Source organism: Bos taurus, chromosome 7 (assembly GCF_002263795.3).
Source record: "Bos taurus isolate L1 Dominette 01449 registration number 42190680 breed Hereford chromosome 7, ARS-UCD2.0, whole genome shotgun sequence".
Classification (NCBI taxonomy): domain Eukaryota; kingdom Metazoa; phylum Chordata; class Mammalia; order Artiodactyla; family Bovidae; genus Bos; species Bos taurus.
The window spans coordinates 43,513,771-43,532,067 of record NC_037334.1 but is presented as its reverse complement, the minus strand read 5'-3'; the positions used below and the strand labels follow the sequence as shown (position 1 = coordinate 43,532,067).

Below are 18,297 nucleotides of genomic sequence, written 5' to 3'. Positions count from 1 at the left end.
GGGGGTGACCTGTAACAGTGTCAAGAATGTGCATTGGTTGAGCAGCCACTGTATGCTAGGCCCCCATACAGGGCATTCTCTATGAAACAGGCAGAGATGGGATGACCTCAGCTTCCTGTCCACCTCAAGGAAGTGGGGCTCCCTGGATTATGAAGCCAGGCAGGTAGGTCTGGAAAGTTCTCTGAGGCTCTAGAACAGCTGAAAAGTCTCCTCCCCGCCATGCCTGCCTCACACCCTGGTCTTTCTCAGAGACCCTGACTGTCCCTTCTTAATGTTCCCTGGGTGTCCTTCCCCAACGTCTGTACTCAGGTGTCCTCTCCCACACCCAGCCTCTGGCTCCTCCTGCCCTTCCATGCTCCAGGCTGCAGCCCACCCGTTCTTGCTTTGGAGAATGGGGTGGAAGTACTGTACCTGGCATACAATAAGTGCTTAGTGAATGTTGGATTCTGTTACTACCGTGGCTGCTAGGAGGCGCCCGGGCTTTTCAAAGATGAATGAATGAGCATGTCTGTAGTCCATATGTGGGCTCTCAGGTCTGGGACATCTCGGGCAGTCAACAAGGAGGGCATGGTCAGGTATAGACCATTTGCGATCCCGCTTTAGTTGACAAAGGGCTGTCCGCTCAGCCGTCCTGGAATGACTGGAACGGCAGGTCTGGCGCCCTAAGAGCCGGAGAGAGACGGGTGGTGCTGAGCGGCCCGCGTTATCAAAAGGAAAACCTAGTCAGGATGAGACGGTTGGATGGCATCACCGACTCAGTGGATACGAGTTTGAGCAAAATTCTGGAGATTGTGAAGGAGAGGGAAGACTGGCGTGCTGCAGTCCATGAGATCGCAGAGTCCAATAAGACTGAGCGACTGAACAACCAAAAGTCGGGAACGGACCGAAGGCTGGAAGGTTGGGCAAAAGTAGTTCACTTAGCCTCTTCTGGACCCCTAAAATCCCCCGGACCGCCACCAAGTGCAGAGAGGGTGAGAGGTCCGCCAGTCCTTCCATTCACCGACCTCCGCGAGAAGGGGGAGGTGGTACTTAAGCAAGGCCCTGCAACATCACGGGCCTTTATGACGTCACGGCACATCAGGTTAGTCGGCTTAGGGGAACAGCGGTCCCGGCCGAAAGGAGAATTCCGCACACGCTTTCTGGGGACGTAATTTAAAGACCGCAAATCAAATCATTTTTCAGCCAGAACACTCTACTGTGAGCCTATTTTCAGTATAGTTTTCTAGAGTGCAACGTAGAAAACAGCTCCAACAGTCGTATTTCCTTTCAGTATATTTTATCACTTCTAAACGCCTCAGATATTGACTAATTTTGACGCTCGAATTGCAGAGGTGGAGGCTACTGGGGGCAATATGCAAAAGACCGAGGCCAGACGCAGCCCCACCCCTCGGCGCTCCCGAGCCGGCTGAGACTCCAGAAGGCGGAGCCACCGCAGGCCGACCGCCGGCTTCCCAGAGTGCCCCGCGAGCGCAAGAAGGCCGCTCTAGCCTTCGCGGCGACTCGCTGGCGTCAGCTGGGGTGCGGAGGCGGAAGATGGCGGCGGCGGCCCGGCGGCCGTGAGGAGCGCGGCGGCGGCGAAGATTGCCGATGGCGGCCAGGAGGCGCCCTCGGGGAGCCGCGGGCCGTTAGGGTGCTACGCTGGGCGGCATGTCGGAGCACGCGGCACCCGGGGCCCCGGGGCCTGGGCCCAACGGCGGTGGTGGCGGTGGCGGCGGTGGCGGCGGCGGCCAGGCCCCCGCGCGCGGGCCTCGCACCCCCAACCTCAACCCCAATCCTCTCATCAACGTGCGCGACCGGCTTTTCCACGCGCTCTTCTTCAAGATGGCTGTCACCTACTCGCGCCTCTTCCCGCCCGCCTTCCGTCGACTCTTCGAGTTTTTCGTGTTGCTCAAGGTGACCGCAGCCCTGACCCTTAACCCCAGCGGATGGACCCCTTACCCCTGAGTTTCGACCTCTGACTCCGTCCGGGGCAGCGTGCCTCTCCCTCCCGGAGGCATAGACCCGGCGGGGCCGGTTGTGACCCTTCCCTTAAGCCTGCCACCCCCGTCACCCTTCCCAGAAACTTCTACCCGGCAAGGCCCGAGCCTCCCCGAGTTAGTGACCCCTAATCCCGATTCCAGGAACTCACTCCCAGCCCCTCCAGGCCGCACCCCACCGCTGGCCTCGCCCTTCCTGGCGTCCCCACCTCGGGAGACCGGAGCCCAGTCCCGCGACCCTCGACCCTGTCGCCTGGGATCCTCATCCCGGGACGACCCCGTCCCCACTACGAACCTGACCTCTCCGCGAATCACATACCCGGGGATTCCGGGCCCTACCGCCACTGCCGCCTCTTTGGACACACCCCCGGACCGCCCACCTGCACCGGAAGCTGCTCCCCACTTTTCTCTCCCCCTTTTTCTTGGGGCGAGCCTCCTGGACCCTTCTGCTCCAACTCAGATTCTACTCCTTCTGAACCTCTGGGGGAAGGTGACCAGGCCGAGATCACGTCACCAGGGTTCCTGGCAGAGCCCCAGCCAGCGGTGCCACTGGTGGCTCGGTGAGGGGCGTCCCGCGGACCCGCCCCTCGTCCTCCCTCGGCTGTGCAGGCGGTTCGCCGGTTCCTGGAGGGCCGGCGCGGGTCCCTCCAAGGAGGGGTCTTACTCAGGGAGGGAGCCGCTGGGTGCCGGACCCCGGCTGTCTGGCGGGTCTGAGGAAATGGAGAAATGGCTGGTCCTGTTTGTGTCCTGTCCTGGGGGGCCCCCTGGGTGGGGGCCGGGGCTACGGTTGCCGACTTACGAGGGAACTTGAATTCCTTGTCCACAGAAAAGGGTCTGAGGCAGGTGAGGCACGGGCCAGCGAGGTTGGGAGCCACCAGCTCTTTGGGGTTGGGTAGCAGGGGTGCGTGCAGGGCTGTCCTACAGACCTGGGAGTGGGTCCCCACTGAGCCTCCCATTTCCTGAGCAGCAGCAGGTGTCCCCCTCCAGGGGCCTCGACTCTGGAGGGTTCCTCAGTAGGGCTTCCCTTACCTGGTGTGTGGGACCCATGAGCAGCTTGAGAGTGGGCAGAAGGCCGGGTGTGGGCGTGGTTGCCTCCTGGAAGGAAGCCCTGGCCTCCCTGCACCCTCAGGAGGAGCCCGTGTCACCCGAGGGAGTGAGTGCCCTGTGTGAAGTGGGCCCCCACGGACCTCAGCCTTCCTAAGAGTCTGGCCTGAGGCCTTGGCTTTGTCCTTTCACTTGCTTCCCAATTTGGGACCAAGGAGCAAGTCAGGGATTGGGCCGACTGGGCAGACAGGCCACACATCCAGGCTGTGCCCCTGGTGTGGGGGCCCGTGGGATCAGGCCACCCTTAGCTCCCTACATCTTTTCTCTCCATGGAGCTGCGGCCAGAAGGCCCCCCTCAATTCTCAGGTCCTTCCCTGACCCCTGGTGCTTTTGGTTTCCCTCCTTTGCAAAGTGAAGGCTGAGTTAGCCAATCTCTGAGGTTGCCTGAGTTCCAGAAAGCTCTCTTCTTTGCTTTCCGGCTGCCTAGCTTCTGGACTCTTGCTGCAGAGATCAAGTTCCCCTCCCCACCTCACTTGGTCGCCTCTTCCTGTGGCACCTGTTCTGGTCCCACCTGCAGAGCTGGTTCCCACCCCCTCCCGCCCCCGCCTTGCTCCCTGCCACCACGTGCCCCCTGCCACCTTGTGCCAATCTTTGGGACCAGAGATGAGTGGCTGACCAGGAGGAAGAGGGGAGAGGCAGCAGCCACCAGGGCAGGGTCCAAGTCAGAGCAGACAGCCTCAGGCTGGGAGGAAGGAGGTGGGTGCAGGGATGGCGTGTGCAAAGGCCCTGGAGCTGGCGGGACAGCGTTGCCAGTGAGGTGGAATGTTCAGTCACAGGGTACCAGAGGTTGGGGGCTAGAGTACCCAGGGCCTGTGATATGGCCAGGCCAGCTGCCAGGCAGAGGACAGAAAAGGCCTTGGATGGATTCCTGAAATGCTGAGGGGGATAAGGGGGCGGGGCCACCGGGTGTGTCTGCCGATAGGGTCTTAGGAGGCAGCTGTTTGCCAGCTTGTTCCATGGAGGCCGTGGGGAACCAGGTCCAGCTCAGGGGCAGGCCTTGTCCAGTGGGGCGAGACTCTTGGCCCATCTCTAGGCACCCATCCAATTGGTCAGGGTGATGGACCCTACCTGGGGTTTCAGTTCATGGTAGGGGGGTTGTGAGGGGCGCTGGAGGGGACTTCAGGGTGACAGTGGGGACTTGGCCACTCTGAGGTCACAGGTCCCCCATCTATCCATATGCCCCTCTCAGAACCTAGATACCCTGCCTGGTGTTTCCTCCAGGTTTAACTCCTGGCTCCACCCTCTCCTGGCTGTGTGGCCTCTGCCTTGGTTTCCTGTCTGCAAACTGGAGATGATGGCAGGCACGTGCCTTGCAGGGACGAGCCCAGGCAGCCCCTGGCATCGTGCCACCTGCATGTCAGCACTTTCTGTGATGTCTCAGCATGTGGTGCAATGTTGTCCTCATGGCCGAGGGTGAACAGTGTCCTGGACATGGCTCCTGCTGGTCATTGGGGCCCAGGGAACACAGCTGGAGCTGTGGGTCAGCTCTGACCGCAGCCTTCTGCCACTGTAGGCCCCACACTTTGCTGACTCCCATCGTCAGCTCACAGGTCCCCATACACGTTGTGGAGAGGTGGTTGGGGTTCCCAGGGACACTGAGCCTGTGGCCACATCTCTGGCCCCGGTGCAGGCTGGCCTGTGGGAGGCTCTACAGCTGTGGGGGCCTGTACTGGGAAGGATCCTCCATCTGGGGGGGCGGGTCCCAGGCAGCTCCCCCCTGACCACTCCCTGCCCTGCAGGCCCTGTTCGTGCTCTTTGTCCTGGCCTACATCCACATCGTCTTCTCCCGCTCACCCATCAACTGCCTGGAGCACGTGCGTGACAAGTGGCCCCGTGAGGGCATCCTGCGGGTAGAGGTGCAGCACAACTCGAGCCGCGCGCCCGTCTTCCTGCAGTTCTGTGATGGTGGCCATGGCAGCTTCCCTGGCCTGGCCATGGAGCCAGATGGCCTGGAGCTAGAGGAGGAGGAGGAGGAGGAGCTGACCATGGACATGTTCGGGAATAGCTCCATCAAGGTGAGCAGCCGGGGCGTGGTCAGGGCTGCAGGAGACACTCCTGATCTGCTGGGCTGTTTCCCAGCTGTTTACTGAAGGCCTGGTTCTGGGGTGCTGAGGGCAGACAGGCTGAGAAGCAGGTTTTGGGCTTAGAGCTCTGAGGTGATTCTGGCCATCCTTGGTGGTGTGGCTGCCTACAGGATGGGGAACCTAGAGGGAAGGCTGTGCTCAGGTGGCCAGAGGCCAGGGGTGGGTGTGGGCGGAGTGTTGGTACAGACCCAGCAGGAGGCCCCACCTCACTGATCCTATCCCTCACACCCTCACCCAGAAATCTCAGGGAGCTCAGTGTTGGGGTTAGGGCTTTCATGGGTCAGCAGTACATCTCCTTCCATTGGGGGGTGCAGAGACCTTCAGGCCAACCCTTAGGTACCAAGGGCCTGCTGACCTCTGCCTCTCACTCTGCAGTTTGAACTGGACATCGAGCCCAAGGTGTTCAAGCCACCAGGTGGCCCCAAGGCCTTAAATGACAGCCAGGAGTTCCCATTCCCTGAGACGCCCCCAAAAGGTACCACCACTCCCTGGGGCTACGTCCAGTGATGGTGGTGGGGGTGTGGTACAGTCCCCCAAGCCCTTCCAGGAGAGGGCTCCTTTGCTGACCAGCCGTCCCTGCACGCAGCCTGGCCACAAGACGAGTACATCGTGGAGTACTCGCTGGAGTATGGCTTCCTGAGGTTGTCGCAGGCCACACGCCAGCGGCTCAGCATCCCCGTAATGGTGGTCACGCTGGGTGAGTGCCCCTGCCGAGCAGAGCAAGGCCCAGGGGAGGGAGCTCCTTCCTCCTCAATCTTGGGTATTTTCCTTGGGGAGAGGTGACCCAGAAGCACTTGTGTCCAAGGTCTCAGGGTTGCCCTTGCTGCCCAATTGCAGGAAACTTCCCAAGGCTCCATTCCTCCACACTTGTCAGTCACAGCTCTGCTGGGCAGTGGAGTTCTGCAGCCCTGGACTAACATCCCTGTCCCGGTCCTGCCCACAGATCCCACGCGGGACCAGTGCTTTGGTGACCGCTTCAGCCGCCTGCTGCTGGCTGAGTTCCTGGGCTATGATGACATCCTCATGTCCAGCGTGAAGGGCCTGGCGGAGAACGAGGAGAACAAAGGTGCGGGGCGAAGGCGGGGCCTGTTTAGGTGGGGCTTGGGCTGAGGTGCTTGCTCACTGCCTCTTTCACTCCACCCCTCTTGCAGGCTTCCTGAGGAATGTGGTGTCCGGGGAGCACTACCGCTTCGTGAGCATGTGGATGGCCCGCACGTCCTACCTGGCCGCCTTCGTCATCATGGTCATCTTTGTGAGTGCCTCAGGCAGGGTGGGGTGGGGTGGGGTGGGGCTGGAGGGGCGGGGCAGCCATCCAAGGCCTCACGGTGACCCACTTGCAGACCCTGAGCGTGTCCATGTTGCTGCGCTACTCCCACCATCAGATCTTCGTTTTCATTGGTGAGTGTCCCCTCTGGCCATCTCCCTTGCCCCTCCCCCATTCCGGGCGCCTCACCCGGTCTGCCCGCCCGCCACCCTCTCCCGCAGTGGACCTGCTGCAGATGCTGGAGATGAACATGGCCATCGCCTTCCCCGCAGCGCCCCTGCTGACCGTCATCCTGGCCCTCGTGGGTGAGGACCCTGCGCCCCCACACCCTGCCCCCTTACCTGGCATGCTGGCCACCCACCTCAACTGGTGGCTCCTGTCTCCCCCCACCAGGAATGGAGGCGATCATGTCTGAGTTCTTCAATGACACCACCACGGCCTTCTACATCATCCTCATCGTGTGGCTGGCTGACCAGTATGACGCCATCTGCTGCCACACCAACACCAGCAAGCGGCACTGGCTTCGGTGGGCACCAGTGGCCATGTGGTCCGGGGTGGAGGCAGCCGGGTGGGCAGCACCTCATTGTTCCCCTTGCAGGTTCTTCTACCTGTACCACTTTGCCTTCTACGCTTACCACTATCGCTTCAACGGGCAGTACAGCAGCCTGGCACTCGTCACCTCCTGGCTCTTCATCCAGGTGAGGTGGGCTTTCCTTGGGACTGGCGGCCCGAGGGTCCAGCCTTTTGGGGGTCCCTTGCCTGACCCAGTGCCTACCCCCCGCAGCATTCCATGATCTACTTCTTCCACCACTACGAACTACCTGCCATCCTGCAGCAGATCCGTGTCCAGGAGATGCTGCTGCAGACACCACCACTGGGCCCCGGCACCCCCACAGCCCTGCCAGACGACCTGAACAACAATGGAGGCATCCCACCTATCACCCCCGACGCTGCCAGCCAGTCCCCTGCCCTGGGCCCTGGCTTGCCAGGTGCTGGCGGGGGCCCCGGGCCCATGGCTGAGGCACCTAGCTCCCTGGTGGCCGCAGCGGCCTCAGTGGCTGCAGCAGCCAGTGGTGACCTGGGTTGGATGGCAGAGACGGCTGCCATCATCACAGACGCCTCCTTCCTGTCTGGCCTGAGCGCCTCTCTCCTGGACCGGCGGCCAGGCAGCCCCCTGAGCCCTAGTGGGGGGCTCCTACGGGCCCCCCAGGACAGTGCCCCTGCAAGCAACTCTCCAGGGTCTGATGCAGTCTCTCAGACCACCGGCGGGGGCAGGCCCAACCCTGTGTCTACCGATCTAGTGGACACACCGTCGGAGGTCGGCTCCTGAGCCCTGGGCAGCTGACTGCCTCTATCCCTGGCTTTCCAAGCCAGCTGGGTGTGACCTGGCTGGAGCCCTTGGGGGTCAGGGAGACTGTCCCCAGTGGCTCTGGGAATGCTCAGCCTGCCTTGGGTGGTTTGGGGTCCATCAGGTTTGCTGGGAGGCAGGCGTTTCTCCCCCAGGGCATGGGGCCGGCCTACAGCCTGTCTCTGTCCCTGGTGGGTCTCCTCAGCTAGTAAATCAAGACCAGCCTGTGAACCAGGGTAGAAGGGGTGGGGGCTCCATGGAAGGTTCTGAAAGGGTGGTGAAAGGTCTGGAGCAAGCTGCCCCGGAGCAAAGCATCGGGTGGGGCTGGCTTAGCTGGTGCTCTGTCATGCCCAGTGCCTTTCCATGGCCACCCTACGTGCCCGGGCTGGGGGCCCGGGAATGTGGAGCTCGGCCCCGATGGCGCATAGACGCCAACATCTAAGGCAGCCAGGGGAACCAGGGTTCTGCCCTGCTGTGGGTGGGGAGATGGCCGGTGACCCAACCCAATCACTCTGTGAGGAATGCAGAAGAGCGCTCATTCCACTCTTATTTAATTGCAGTGTACAAAATGGTGTTTGTATATAGAATAAACTGTTGACAGCGTCCAGCCAGCGTCTGTGTGTTGGGGGGTGGGGTGGGGGGATCCTGGAGAGCCGCGCGGGAAGGGAGGTTCCACCCTATGGACGGGTGGCCCCCCTTCGGAGCAGGCACTGCAGGTGGAGAAGGGCTGGATCCCACTTCAGGAGGCCACCTCCGGTGCTTCCTCGCAGGCCAGAAGCCATGTGCACGGCGGCTCGCAGGTGCTGTCCCCAAGCTGGGCCAGGAGCGCCCTGCGCCGCAGCAGCGCCTGGCGGAGCCTCTCCTGCGCGCCCGCGATTCGCTGCTCCAGCTCCTCCAGCTCCCTGGGGAGTGGGGCGCCAGACCGCAGCTCCGCGGGCGGGCCATTGGAGCACACTGGGGCCTCGGGTGGCGCGGCCGGATCCGCATCTGGGACGGCCGCGTCGGGAGGAGAGGCAGAGACCACAGTATGCTCCAGCAGGAAACGCACGCGACGCTCCCTCACCGCGGCCCGGCGAATCCGTGTCCAGCCCCCCGGGCCCGCGGGGGCGGCCTGTGTGTTGTTCTGCGGCTCCTCGAGACCCCTGGGGGATGGATGGGCTGGGCAGCCACGTCCTACCCACAGTCCCCGTCTGCCCTTTAGGGTCAAAGTTCCTGAGGAGGCCGCCAGTGGAAGGTGTGGACCCAGTCGAGGTCGGAGGGCAGGTGTGGGAGTTGCTGGGGTGGAGAACCGCCCCCCAAGCCCCTTACCTTGACTCCGCCTCCTCCTGCCCCTCTGGTGGCTCTGTGTTGAGGGCGCGATGAATTCTCTAGGAGCCAAGAATTTGGCTCAGCGGGAAGACAGGCCCCCCTCCCCCCCGCCCCAAGCCCGGCTCCCGCCCCACCGCCGGCTGGGTTGGCCAGCTCCTCACCTGGCTCGTGTGCAGCCAGTACTGCAGCTTGTTGCCCCTTCGGATGCGCGGCAGTGCCAGGTGGTAGAAGACGTGCTCACCCAGGGAGCTGAGCAGAGCACTACCCAGACCCAGGCAGAGCAGCACGAAGAGTCCGGAGAAGTGGTAGACGCCCATCTGCAGGGTCTGTGGGCAGGATGCAGGCACATAGTCCCTCCAGGTCATAGCAGACCCCGGGGGAGCCCGGACCTTGGAAGGGAGCGGGAACAGAAGTTGGGCCAGAGAGAAGGGCCTGGGGCTACATTTTCAGAGGTTTCATGGACAAGAGGGCACTAGAGCTGGGGTTTTGTAGGATGAATAGAATGCACAAAAGCAGGCAAATACACTGGTCTTGGGAATGAGCAGAGGTTGACTACCCTGGTGAAGGACCACGGAGGTTCGGGGGCTTCCCCACGCCGACCCCACCCCACATGCGGGGGACCTGCCGCACCTCCGTCACGGCGAAGACCCGCTTCCCACAAGGCACCATCTTGTACCACTTGTCGTGCAGTAAGTCGATGAAGCCGGAGGACTTGTAGCGGCTGATGAATTCGGACAGGTTGGAGGTGAGCGGTGAATTTCTAGGGAGTCCGATACCATAGCCTGGGGGAGGCCGGGCAGTGGGTTGGGACCAGGCTGGACGCAGACCCAGAGGAGCGGAACCCTCCTGGAGCCCGCAGATCACTGGTTCTGGGGACTCCTCACCCTCGATGACAAAGGGTTTGCCCACGGTCAGCAGCCTGCAGTCCGCGTCGATGGACACCTCATAGTCCAGGAGCGACTTGTCCATGATGAAGGCATTGAGCTTGGGGGGATCGCTCCTGAGGAGGGCATGGGGACAGGATGAGCACCCGCGCCCGCCCGCGTGGCCCCGCCCCGCGCCCCGCCCCGCGCGCCCTCCTCACGTAAGCATGGCGACGCCGTGGGGAGTGGTAGGTGCACTATGGCGCCGCACGTGCGAGTACATCTCCGGGAAGCTTTTCTTGATGTAGGCCTCAGCGCTGCTCTCCCACACCGTGCCGAAACGGAAGCCCTGAGACGGGTGGTGCAGCTGCGGGCCAGTGCCCAGTCAACACAGAAGGGCCTCGACCCCTGCCCCCGCTCCCCCCTCGCACCCCACTTTCGCCGAAGAATTGATGCTTTTGAACTGTGGTGTTGGAGTTGAGAGTCCCTTGGACAGCAAGGAGATCCAACCAGTCAATCCTAAAGAAAATCAGTCCTGAATATTCATTGGAAGGACTTAGGCTGAAGCTGAAACTCCAATACTTTGGCCACCTGATGCAAAGAACTGACTCCTTGGAAAAGACCCTGATGCTGGGGAAAATTGAAGGCAAGAGGAGAAGGGGACAACAAAAGATGACATGGTTGGATGGCATCACCGACTCGATGGACAGGAGTCTGAGCAAGTTCCAGGAGTTGATGATGGACAGGGAAACCTGTCATGCTGCAATCCATGGGGTAACAAAGAGTCTGACAGGACTGAGCGACTGAATTGAACTGAACTGAGGCCACACTGACCGGGGCCTCCTTGGTGGGGCTATGAACCTCCAAAAAGCTGGACCTGAGGTAAGCAGGGCTGTCCACAATTTTCTGTGGAAGAAAAGGCTCTACAACTGTGCTGTTCTCAAATGGCTGTTGCATGCTTTCAATTAATCAATTTAAAAAGTAGCCACATGTGGAGAGTGGCTGGCCCATCTAGATCTCCTTAATGGTTTACAGAGGACACTGGGGTGGTGGTGGATTGGGCGGGCAGCATGTGTGCTAAGTTGCTTCAGTCATGTCCAACTCTTTGCGACGCTATGGACTGTATAGCCTGCCATGCTCCTCTGTTCATGGGATTCTTCAGGCAAGAATACTGGAGTGGATTGCCATTGTCTCCTCTAGAGAATCTTCCTGACCCAGGGATCAAACCCATGTCTCCTAATATGTCTTCTGGATTGGCAGGTGGATTCTTTACCATTATCGCTAACTGGGAAGCCCTGGATTGGGAGTGGACAGAAGAGGCTAAACACCACTCAGAGACAAGATCAGCCAGATCCAAACACTGGGAGATACTATGGGGCAAAACACAAAACAACTTCAACAAACAAATCACTAGTGAAAAAGACAGGAGTGTCAAAATAACCCTCTGGGGCCTTCTCAGGACAGACCACCCCCTTGTCCTCTGCCTGCCTTTTGTCTATAGGAAATAGCCTCCTAGGTCTTCCCTGAGTTCAAAAGAATAAATCAAAGAAATGACAAAATACAGAAACAAAGGAAAAGAGTCAAGACAAAAATAGTTTAGTCATTAAAACCAAGGACTTTTAATTCCTTCTCAGGTGCTATAGCTAATATCCAGAGCCAGCGGATCCTCGGTGGTCCAGGGGTAAGATTCTGCACTTCTACTGCAGGGAACATGGATTCAGTCCCTGGTCAGGGAACTAACAGCCCATATACCATACAGTGTGACCAAAAAAAGAAAAAAAAAAAAAAAAAAAATCCTGAGCCAGAGGTCCTTTAAGCTGTTTCCCCCACCTCCGCCCCCAGATGGTAGAAGTTAACTATGCTGCCCATAAGCACAGAGGCCCTAGGCTAATTAGAACCAGAGGGTTAATGATGTTGACTCCTGACTACCTCACCACCAACCAGTCAGAAGAATGTCCACCACCTGATCAGGGTACAGGGTACACATCCTAAAACCCCGCCTCCCTCACCCTGTCTTTAAAGTCTTTTACCCAATATTAAAAAACAAAGGAAAACCACTTTTCCCTAAGGGCCACCTAGGCGTTTGGGTCTTAAGCACTAGCTGCCTGGACTCCTTGCTTGGCACCTGCGATAAACCCCGTGGTTTCCTTTGCCATGACCCCATGTCAATAGAATGGTCTCACTGCCCACCAGTGAGTGGACCTAAGTTTGATTCAATAACTAAGAGGTTTCTGCCATCCTCGATGTCTGTGCATTTTGGATCCAGATTCAAACAAACTGTGGCAGGGTTGGGCGAAGACAACTGAGAAAATGGGTCCCTGATGTTTAAATTTCCCAAATATTCATAATGAAATGACAGGAGGCCTGGGTCTTACTTTAGGATAATTCAGTGACTGGGGTTGGTGTGTGAATGAAACTGGCCAGGAGTTATTTTAGAGCTGGGCAATGGTTTCATTCATGGTTGTTCTTGTTCCAGAATATTAAAATTTTTTTCATTAAAAGAGAAAAATAAAAAAAGATAAAAATAAAAAATAAAAGAGAAAAATATGTAGGCCAGGGTATGCCCTGCTCTGCCCACAGTCCTCTAGGACTCCTGGAGAAAATTCTAACCAAGCTATTTTCAAGGGCCACATCCTCCCACACCTGCAGGCCCTCCCCTGTCCCCTTCCTGCCCTCCCCTCCTCCCTCTACCCTCCTCAACCCCTCTTCTCCAGACACAAGGCTTCCTCGCTGCTCCTCCAATACATCAAGCACAGTCCTGCCCCAGGGCCTTTGCACAGGTTGCCACTGCTTACCACATTCCTCCCTGATACCAAGCACCTCATATGTCACGCCTCTCAGAGGCATTCCTGACCCCCACTGGAGAAATCTTCCACTCCATCGTGCCCTGTGTCCCCAACTCTAATTTTCCTCCATGGTCCTTTTTTGGGGGGCTGCGCTGGATCTTAGTTGTGGCATATGAGATCTAGTTCCCCAACCACCGATGGAACCCAGGCCCCCTACATTGGGAGCACGTAGTCTTAGCCACTGGACTGCCATGGGAGTCCCTGCCTGGAACTTGAGCACCACCTCACACACCATCCTTTTTGCTTCTCTCTCAGTTCTCACCAGCACCCTTGCCTGTGTTGTCCCAGCTTGGGGCTGGGCTCAGTATGAGTTTGAGAGAAGGAACAGCTGCCCTCTCTGGGGTGAGGATGGGGGTGGGGGGATTAGACTTCTCAGCTCTGACCACAAACCCCTTGCAGTTGCCCACCTTGGGGTCGTGGATCCCAGACAGCTCCTCGAAAGTCTTGTCCCCAACCATGACGGCAGCCAGGTTGGCTGTGTAGCTGGACAGCACGAGCAGGCAGAAGATGGCCCACAGGTTCATGAGGAGGCGGCCCGTTGGGCACTTGGGCGTCTTGCTGGATACCGTGCGTCCAAAGAGGATGGCATAGCAGAGGTTGAGGGCAGAGGAGTAGGAGAACACGGTGTCCCGGTTGCGTCCGCGGGGTGTTAGGCCGAAGGGGCTGCGCCACTCGTAGAGGGTGAGGAAGAGTGCGGTCAGGTGCAGCGCAGCGAAGACGCCCAGCCACATGGACCAGTGCAGCGGCCACATGAAGGCGCCAATGGGCGACGCCGTGTCGCGTGCGCGCACCATGATGCCCAGGCTGGTGGAGAAGAAAGGGCTGGTGAAGTCCACCACCTGTGAGCGGGCCGAATTGATGCTGAAGCTGGTGACGGCCATGTGCGCCCGGCCGGCCAGCAGGTCGCCCACCAGGCCGGTCCAGCGGCCGTCGCGCAGCGCGCCGTACTTGCCGTCGCCCACGATGTAGAGCTCGAAGTCGAAGGGTGCATCCTCCGCCAGGCGCTCCAGCAGGTCGATGCAGTAGCCGTAGCAGCACCTACGCAGTGCGCGGGGTGCTGAGCCGTCGGCCAGCGCGGCAAAGAGTGCGTCCAGAGCGGCCGAATCATTGATGCCAGGGGCCAGGCACAGTTGCCCTGCCGGGCACCGCCCATCTTCGTCTGGCTGGCGGGCGAACACAAACGGATGCTCCACCAGCGTCACCACCCGCAGCTTGGGCCGCTCCTGGGCGCCTGGCAGTGGTGGGGGCCGTTCGGCTGCACCCCACGCCTCCGACTCCAGCTGCCCGTCCTGCCAGCGACCCAGCGTGGCCCAGGCCGGAGCGCCCCTCAGGTCCCGGCGGAGGCTCCACAGGCGGAAGCGCCGGGAGATGTGCACCTGCGAGGAGTTGGTTACCCACACCGGCCCTGTGCGGCCCCAGAAGGATGTGTTGGCCAGGAACCTGGTAGGGGTGGGGGCGGCGTCAGGGTAGAGGGATCCCTCCCTGCAGGTGAGACCCTTGGCCTTGCGGCTCAGACTCACCCAGGGCCACTGGAGGCTCTATTGAGCCCCCCATTCCACGACCCCTTCCAAGCGGGGTACCCACGCCCTGGGGACTGGGGCGACGTCCCAGCCCTGAGCCAAGGGCTGCTGCCCAGTTCAGAGGCCCAGGTGGGGCCTTCTGGTTCCCGGGCGGTGTCCCCCTTGAGGGCCCTGGCGATCAGAAGGTGACTGATTTCAGCAGTCTCACTCATTTCTTCTCCTCCCTTCCCTCTTCTCCCAAAGCCCCCACCCCAGCCCTGCAGAATCCTCTTCTTAGGTTTTGCTTTCATGCAAGATCACAGCAAACACTCGATCTTGTCACCTGTCATGGCCCACTGGCAGAGGTGGCTTCCCGCAGCCAGGGCCCTGCTCACCGTGTCAAGAGGCGGCCCGAAGACTCGGGCTCTGGTGGCGGTAGGTCACTGCAGTTGACTGTGGCGGGAAGCAGGGTGTGCTCTGGCTGCACTCGGGCAGCACTGTCCAGCGCACGGGCCACTAGTTCCACCACATCTTGGATGGCAACCTCTAGCGGGGGCCGGGCCACCTCACCCAGTGCCAACACTCCAGGTGGCAGGCCCTCAGTGGGCAGGGCCTCAGCGGGCAGCGGTGTGCCCATCAGCCAGCGGGGACCAGGGGGTGCAGCCTGCAGCACCTGTTGGGAGTGGGCCACATCGCAGCCTAGGAGTACGGCTGCGGGGACCGGGGCCTTCCCTCCAGCTGGTGCCCCCAGGAGTGCCAGGCGTGCGCTCAGCCCTGCATCACCCAGCTCCTGCCGGCTCAGGTCCAGCACAAGCTTCGGGGCCCGGCCCGCCCGGCTTGTCCACAGGACCACCAGGCTGCCAGGGTCACGTACGCAGCAGAGCACCAGGCCGATGTCCTCCCAGGTGTGAGCCTGCAGCACGGATACCAGCACATCCAGCAGTGTCTCAAGGGGGCTGGCCCAGTCCAGCTGCAGGTGGAACGGGTTCTGGCAGAGGGGTTGGTCAAGTTAGGGCTGGCGACCTCACAGTCCCACCACACTCTTCCCACCCCCATCTGTACATGTCCAATAAACACATATCACCTTGAGCCGATGTCGGGAGTGGGCCTTATGGCAGCCCAGGAGTACAGCTGCGGGGACCAGGGCCTTCCCCCAGCCCCCCGTCCCCGTCTGCTAGTGCCCCCAGGAGTGCCAGGGGTGCACACAGCACCTGCTCCTGACAGGTGCTACAGGCTGCGTCCCCGTCCCCTGGCTGCCGCTAGCTACTCAAAGGACCTTGAGTCTACCTCCTCCCACCCCAGCCCCTGCTCTATACCCCTCTGTGGCTCCCCATCGCCATCAGCACAAAGGGTGGCCCTGCCTTGACCTGCAGGGCCTGCTCTTTTGACTCCAGTCACTCTGAGGCTTTTTGGATTCCCCAGCTGGAAGACCTTTCCTCATCTAGGTCAGCCAACTCCTACACATCCTTCAAAACCCATCTCCATACCATCTCTCTATTCAGACGTACCCAGGCCAACCAGGCACTGAAGGGCCCCACTTTGTGCCCAGGACACCCCGAAAGTTCTCCTGGATTTGCTTTCAGTGTGGGATGAGAACTTTACCAGACACCTAGGATAGGCAGGATGTTGTCTGGGTGGGGACAGGGTGCTGAGTGCCCGGAGAAAGGCTGGAGACTACTGCTCAGTCCCTGGCGTAGGCAAGGAGGGGGAAAGGGAAAGAGGGGGCAAGCCATTATCCCCACAAAGCCTGACAGGTCCAACTGCAGGGGTGCAGTTCCTGGATCTGGCTGCAGAGGGCCCACAGGCTTGGATTTGGGTCCTGCATCTCTCCCACTGGGAAGGGGCAGGAACGGAGTGGAGGTGGGTTAAAGAGACCCCAGGCCTCCGCTAGGATCAGGGTCTCCCCGCCCTCAGAAGAAGGAAGACCTGGAGGGGGCTTCAAGGTGGCTTGGGAGGCCCCCTACCAGACCCCACAGCCGGGCGTTGGGCCCCTCCCAACGTTGTATCCTGAGAGGAGGGGTCTCTCCCTGGGGCATCGCGGGGTCCCCAGAGCCCTGCCAGTCACCCTCTCTCCTCTTTGTCCCATTGTCTACTTATTCGGACCCAAATTCCAGTCTAGGGGTGGAAATAAGAAGAGAGAATGAACTCCAAGGTCGAGGAGTGGTGGAGGAAGACGAGGGTTTTGATGTCTGGGGGAGGAGGCTGTGGGTCAAGGAGGCTGTGGGTGGGGGCGGCCTAGCCTCGAGGGCCTCTGGGAGGATGCTGACGGGAGGAAGGCTTCCAACTTCAGCCTCTGAAACTGTTGCCCCTGGAGAGGGGACAGGGAGACCCGCTTCCCCATCCCAGCCTCGCGATCCCGCCGGGTGGGGATCCGAAGGCGCCCTCGGACCCTACAAGGGGGTCCCGCTCCCAGGGGGTCTACACTTCCAAGGCCCAGGGAAGCGCCCTGTGGGATCAGCCGTCTGGAGTCCAGAGGCGTCCCGCGGGGTCCCAAGCCGCAGGTCCGTGGCTCTAGGTCCCTGCGTCCCAGGGCTCCAGTCTTCCATTCCGGGTCCCTGAGCCCCGGGGACATCCGTGGTCCAGGGATCCTGGGCCTCTGTCATCCGGACTCCGAGTCTCCGCTCTTCTACGGTCCAGAAGTCCGAGTCCCGTGCGTCCCAAGGACTGTCTACAGACCCCCGGACCCCACGCCCCAGGAGCTTCCCGGGGCCTCTCCCATCCGGCCCCGGATCCCCGCGCGTACCGGGGAGCCGAGGGGCGCGCGCGCTTCTCGCCGCAGCACGCTGAGCACGGGGGTCTCGGTGGCGGACGCCAGAAAGTGCAGCTGCAGCAGCTCGGGTCGCGTCTCGGGGAAGGCGATAAGGGCCGCCACTCCCGGTGCCGCCAACACCTGGCACAGACCGCGGGCTAGCGAGGCGGGGTCGCGGGCGGGGGGAGAGGCGGCTACCAGCTCCAGGCTCAGGTTGTGGGGCAGCCGCGGCCCCAGGGAGGCCCGGGCTAGGGCGGCGCGGGCGCGGGCGCGGGCGGCGGGCGCGCGGGGCAGGAGGACGCCCAGGCGCACCGAGCCCCCCAGGCGTGCCAGGACGCCGCACGGGTGCGGGTGGCCCCCGGCGGGCCCCGGCCCCAGCACCAGCGCCAGGCCGAGCCACAGCGCCGGCACAAACTCCATCCCAAAGTTGCCGGCGGGTTCCACGGGGCGGAGCCGCGGATGGCACCCCGGGAGGCAGGATCTCGCGCGCCCACGCCGCACCCTCTCCGCCCCTGCCGGGCCGGCTCCTCCCTCCCTGCCGGAGTCCACCCGCCTTTGCCCGCCTTCGCCCGCCCTCGCCCCTCCTGGTCCCCTAGTGCCAGGGAAGCCACTTGGGAGGAATCGGATCCACGACGCAGGGGGAGAAACTGAGGCTCAGATGATCTCAACAGGCGGGGGTGGGGGTGGGGGTGGGGTCTAACCACCGCTATCCCTGGCTCTGTGCCCACTCTACAGATGAGAAAGCGGAGGTTAGCAGCAGGGAGGGATTTTGCATCAAAATTGGTCCCCACACTCACCCCTGGATCCTTCATCCCCCTCCTCCAGCCTGGAAATATTTCTCATTGATAAGGCAGGGAAACTAAGGCCCAGAAGGGGTCTGTTTGCCTCCACAGTCACACAGCAGCACTGGTTCCTCCCCCAGGAAACAGTGTCTACCCTGACCAACCCCCCGGGTGCGCTCTACCATCGTGGGCAGCTGGAGAAACTGAAGCAGACTTGTCTGATGGGAACCTATAGGGCAGATCTCATGCCCTCCAGCTGTGGGCAGGAAACTTGACTCAGACAATTCTTCTTCACCCTTCAAGACCCAATGCCAAATGCCCCTGCTTGAAAATTTTCCCTGAAAGATGCAGAACAGCCACCCTCACCCCTGCCTACATTAACTCCATCACACACTTGTCATCTTTTTTGCTTTATTTACTTTATTTAGTGGTCAACTCTGGGAGACAGGAGTGAGCCTGGCTTGTTTAATGCTG

The 18,297-nt window shown here is 60.9% G+C and overlaps 2 protein-coding genes across 4 annotated transcripts; one reads left to right on the top strand and one right to left on the bottom strand.

The window, feature by feature from the left end:
- Positions 1–1,511: 1,511 nt before the first annotated feature.
- On the top strand, positions 1,512–8,383 carry TMEM259 (transmembrane protein 259). 3 transcript variants are annotated; one of them, XM_024995108.2, is made up of 11 exons: positions 1,512–1,893; positions 4,820–5,095; positions 5,540–5,639; positions 5,751–5,861; positions 6,108–6,230; positions 6,316–6,416; positions 6,505–6,562; positions 6,653–6,733; positions 6,822–6,954; positions 7,027–7,126; positions 7,213–8,383. In XM_024995108.2, the coding sequence occupies exons 1-11, from the start codon at positions 1,648–1,650 to the stop codon at positions 7,756–7,758; spliced, it is 1,875 nt and encodes a 624-aa protein (XP_024850876.1). In that variant the 5' UTR covers positions 1,512–1,647; the 3' UTR covers positions 7,759–8,383. The 3 variants fall into 3 exon arrangements, with proteins under 3 accessions (XP_024850876.1, XP_024850875.1, XP_024850877.1); XM_024995107.2 differs by having other exon boundaries at positions 6,650–6,733; XM_024995109.2 differs by lacking the exon at positions 6,653–6,733.
- Positions 8,311–17,594, bottom strand: GRIN3B (glutamate ionotropic receptor NMDA type subunit 3B). Its single transcript, XM_024995110.2, has 9 exons — positions 17,036–17,594; positions 14,688–15,280; positions 13,201–14,233; positions 10,169–10,314; positions 9,969–10,084; positions 9,715–9,866; positions 9,246–9,410; positions 9,085–9,143; positions 8,311–8,918 (listed from the first exon to the last, which is right to left on the bottom strand). Exons 1-9 carry the CDS (start codon positions 17,459–17,461, stop codon positions 8,516–8,518), a joined length of 3,093 nt encoding a protein of 1,030 aa, XP_024850878.1. The 5' UTR covers positions 17,462–17,594; the 3' UTR covers positions 8,311–8,515.
- Positions 17,595–18,297: the final 703 nt, after the last annotated feature.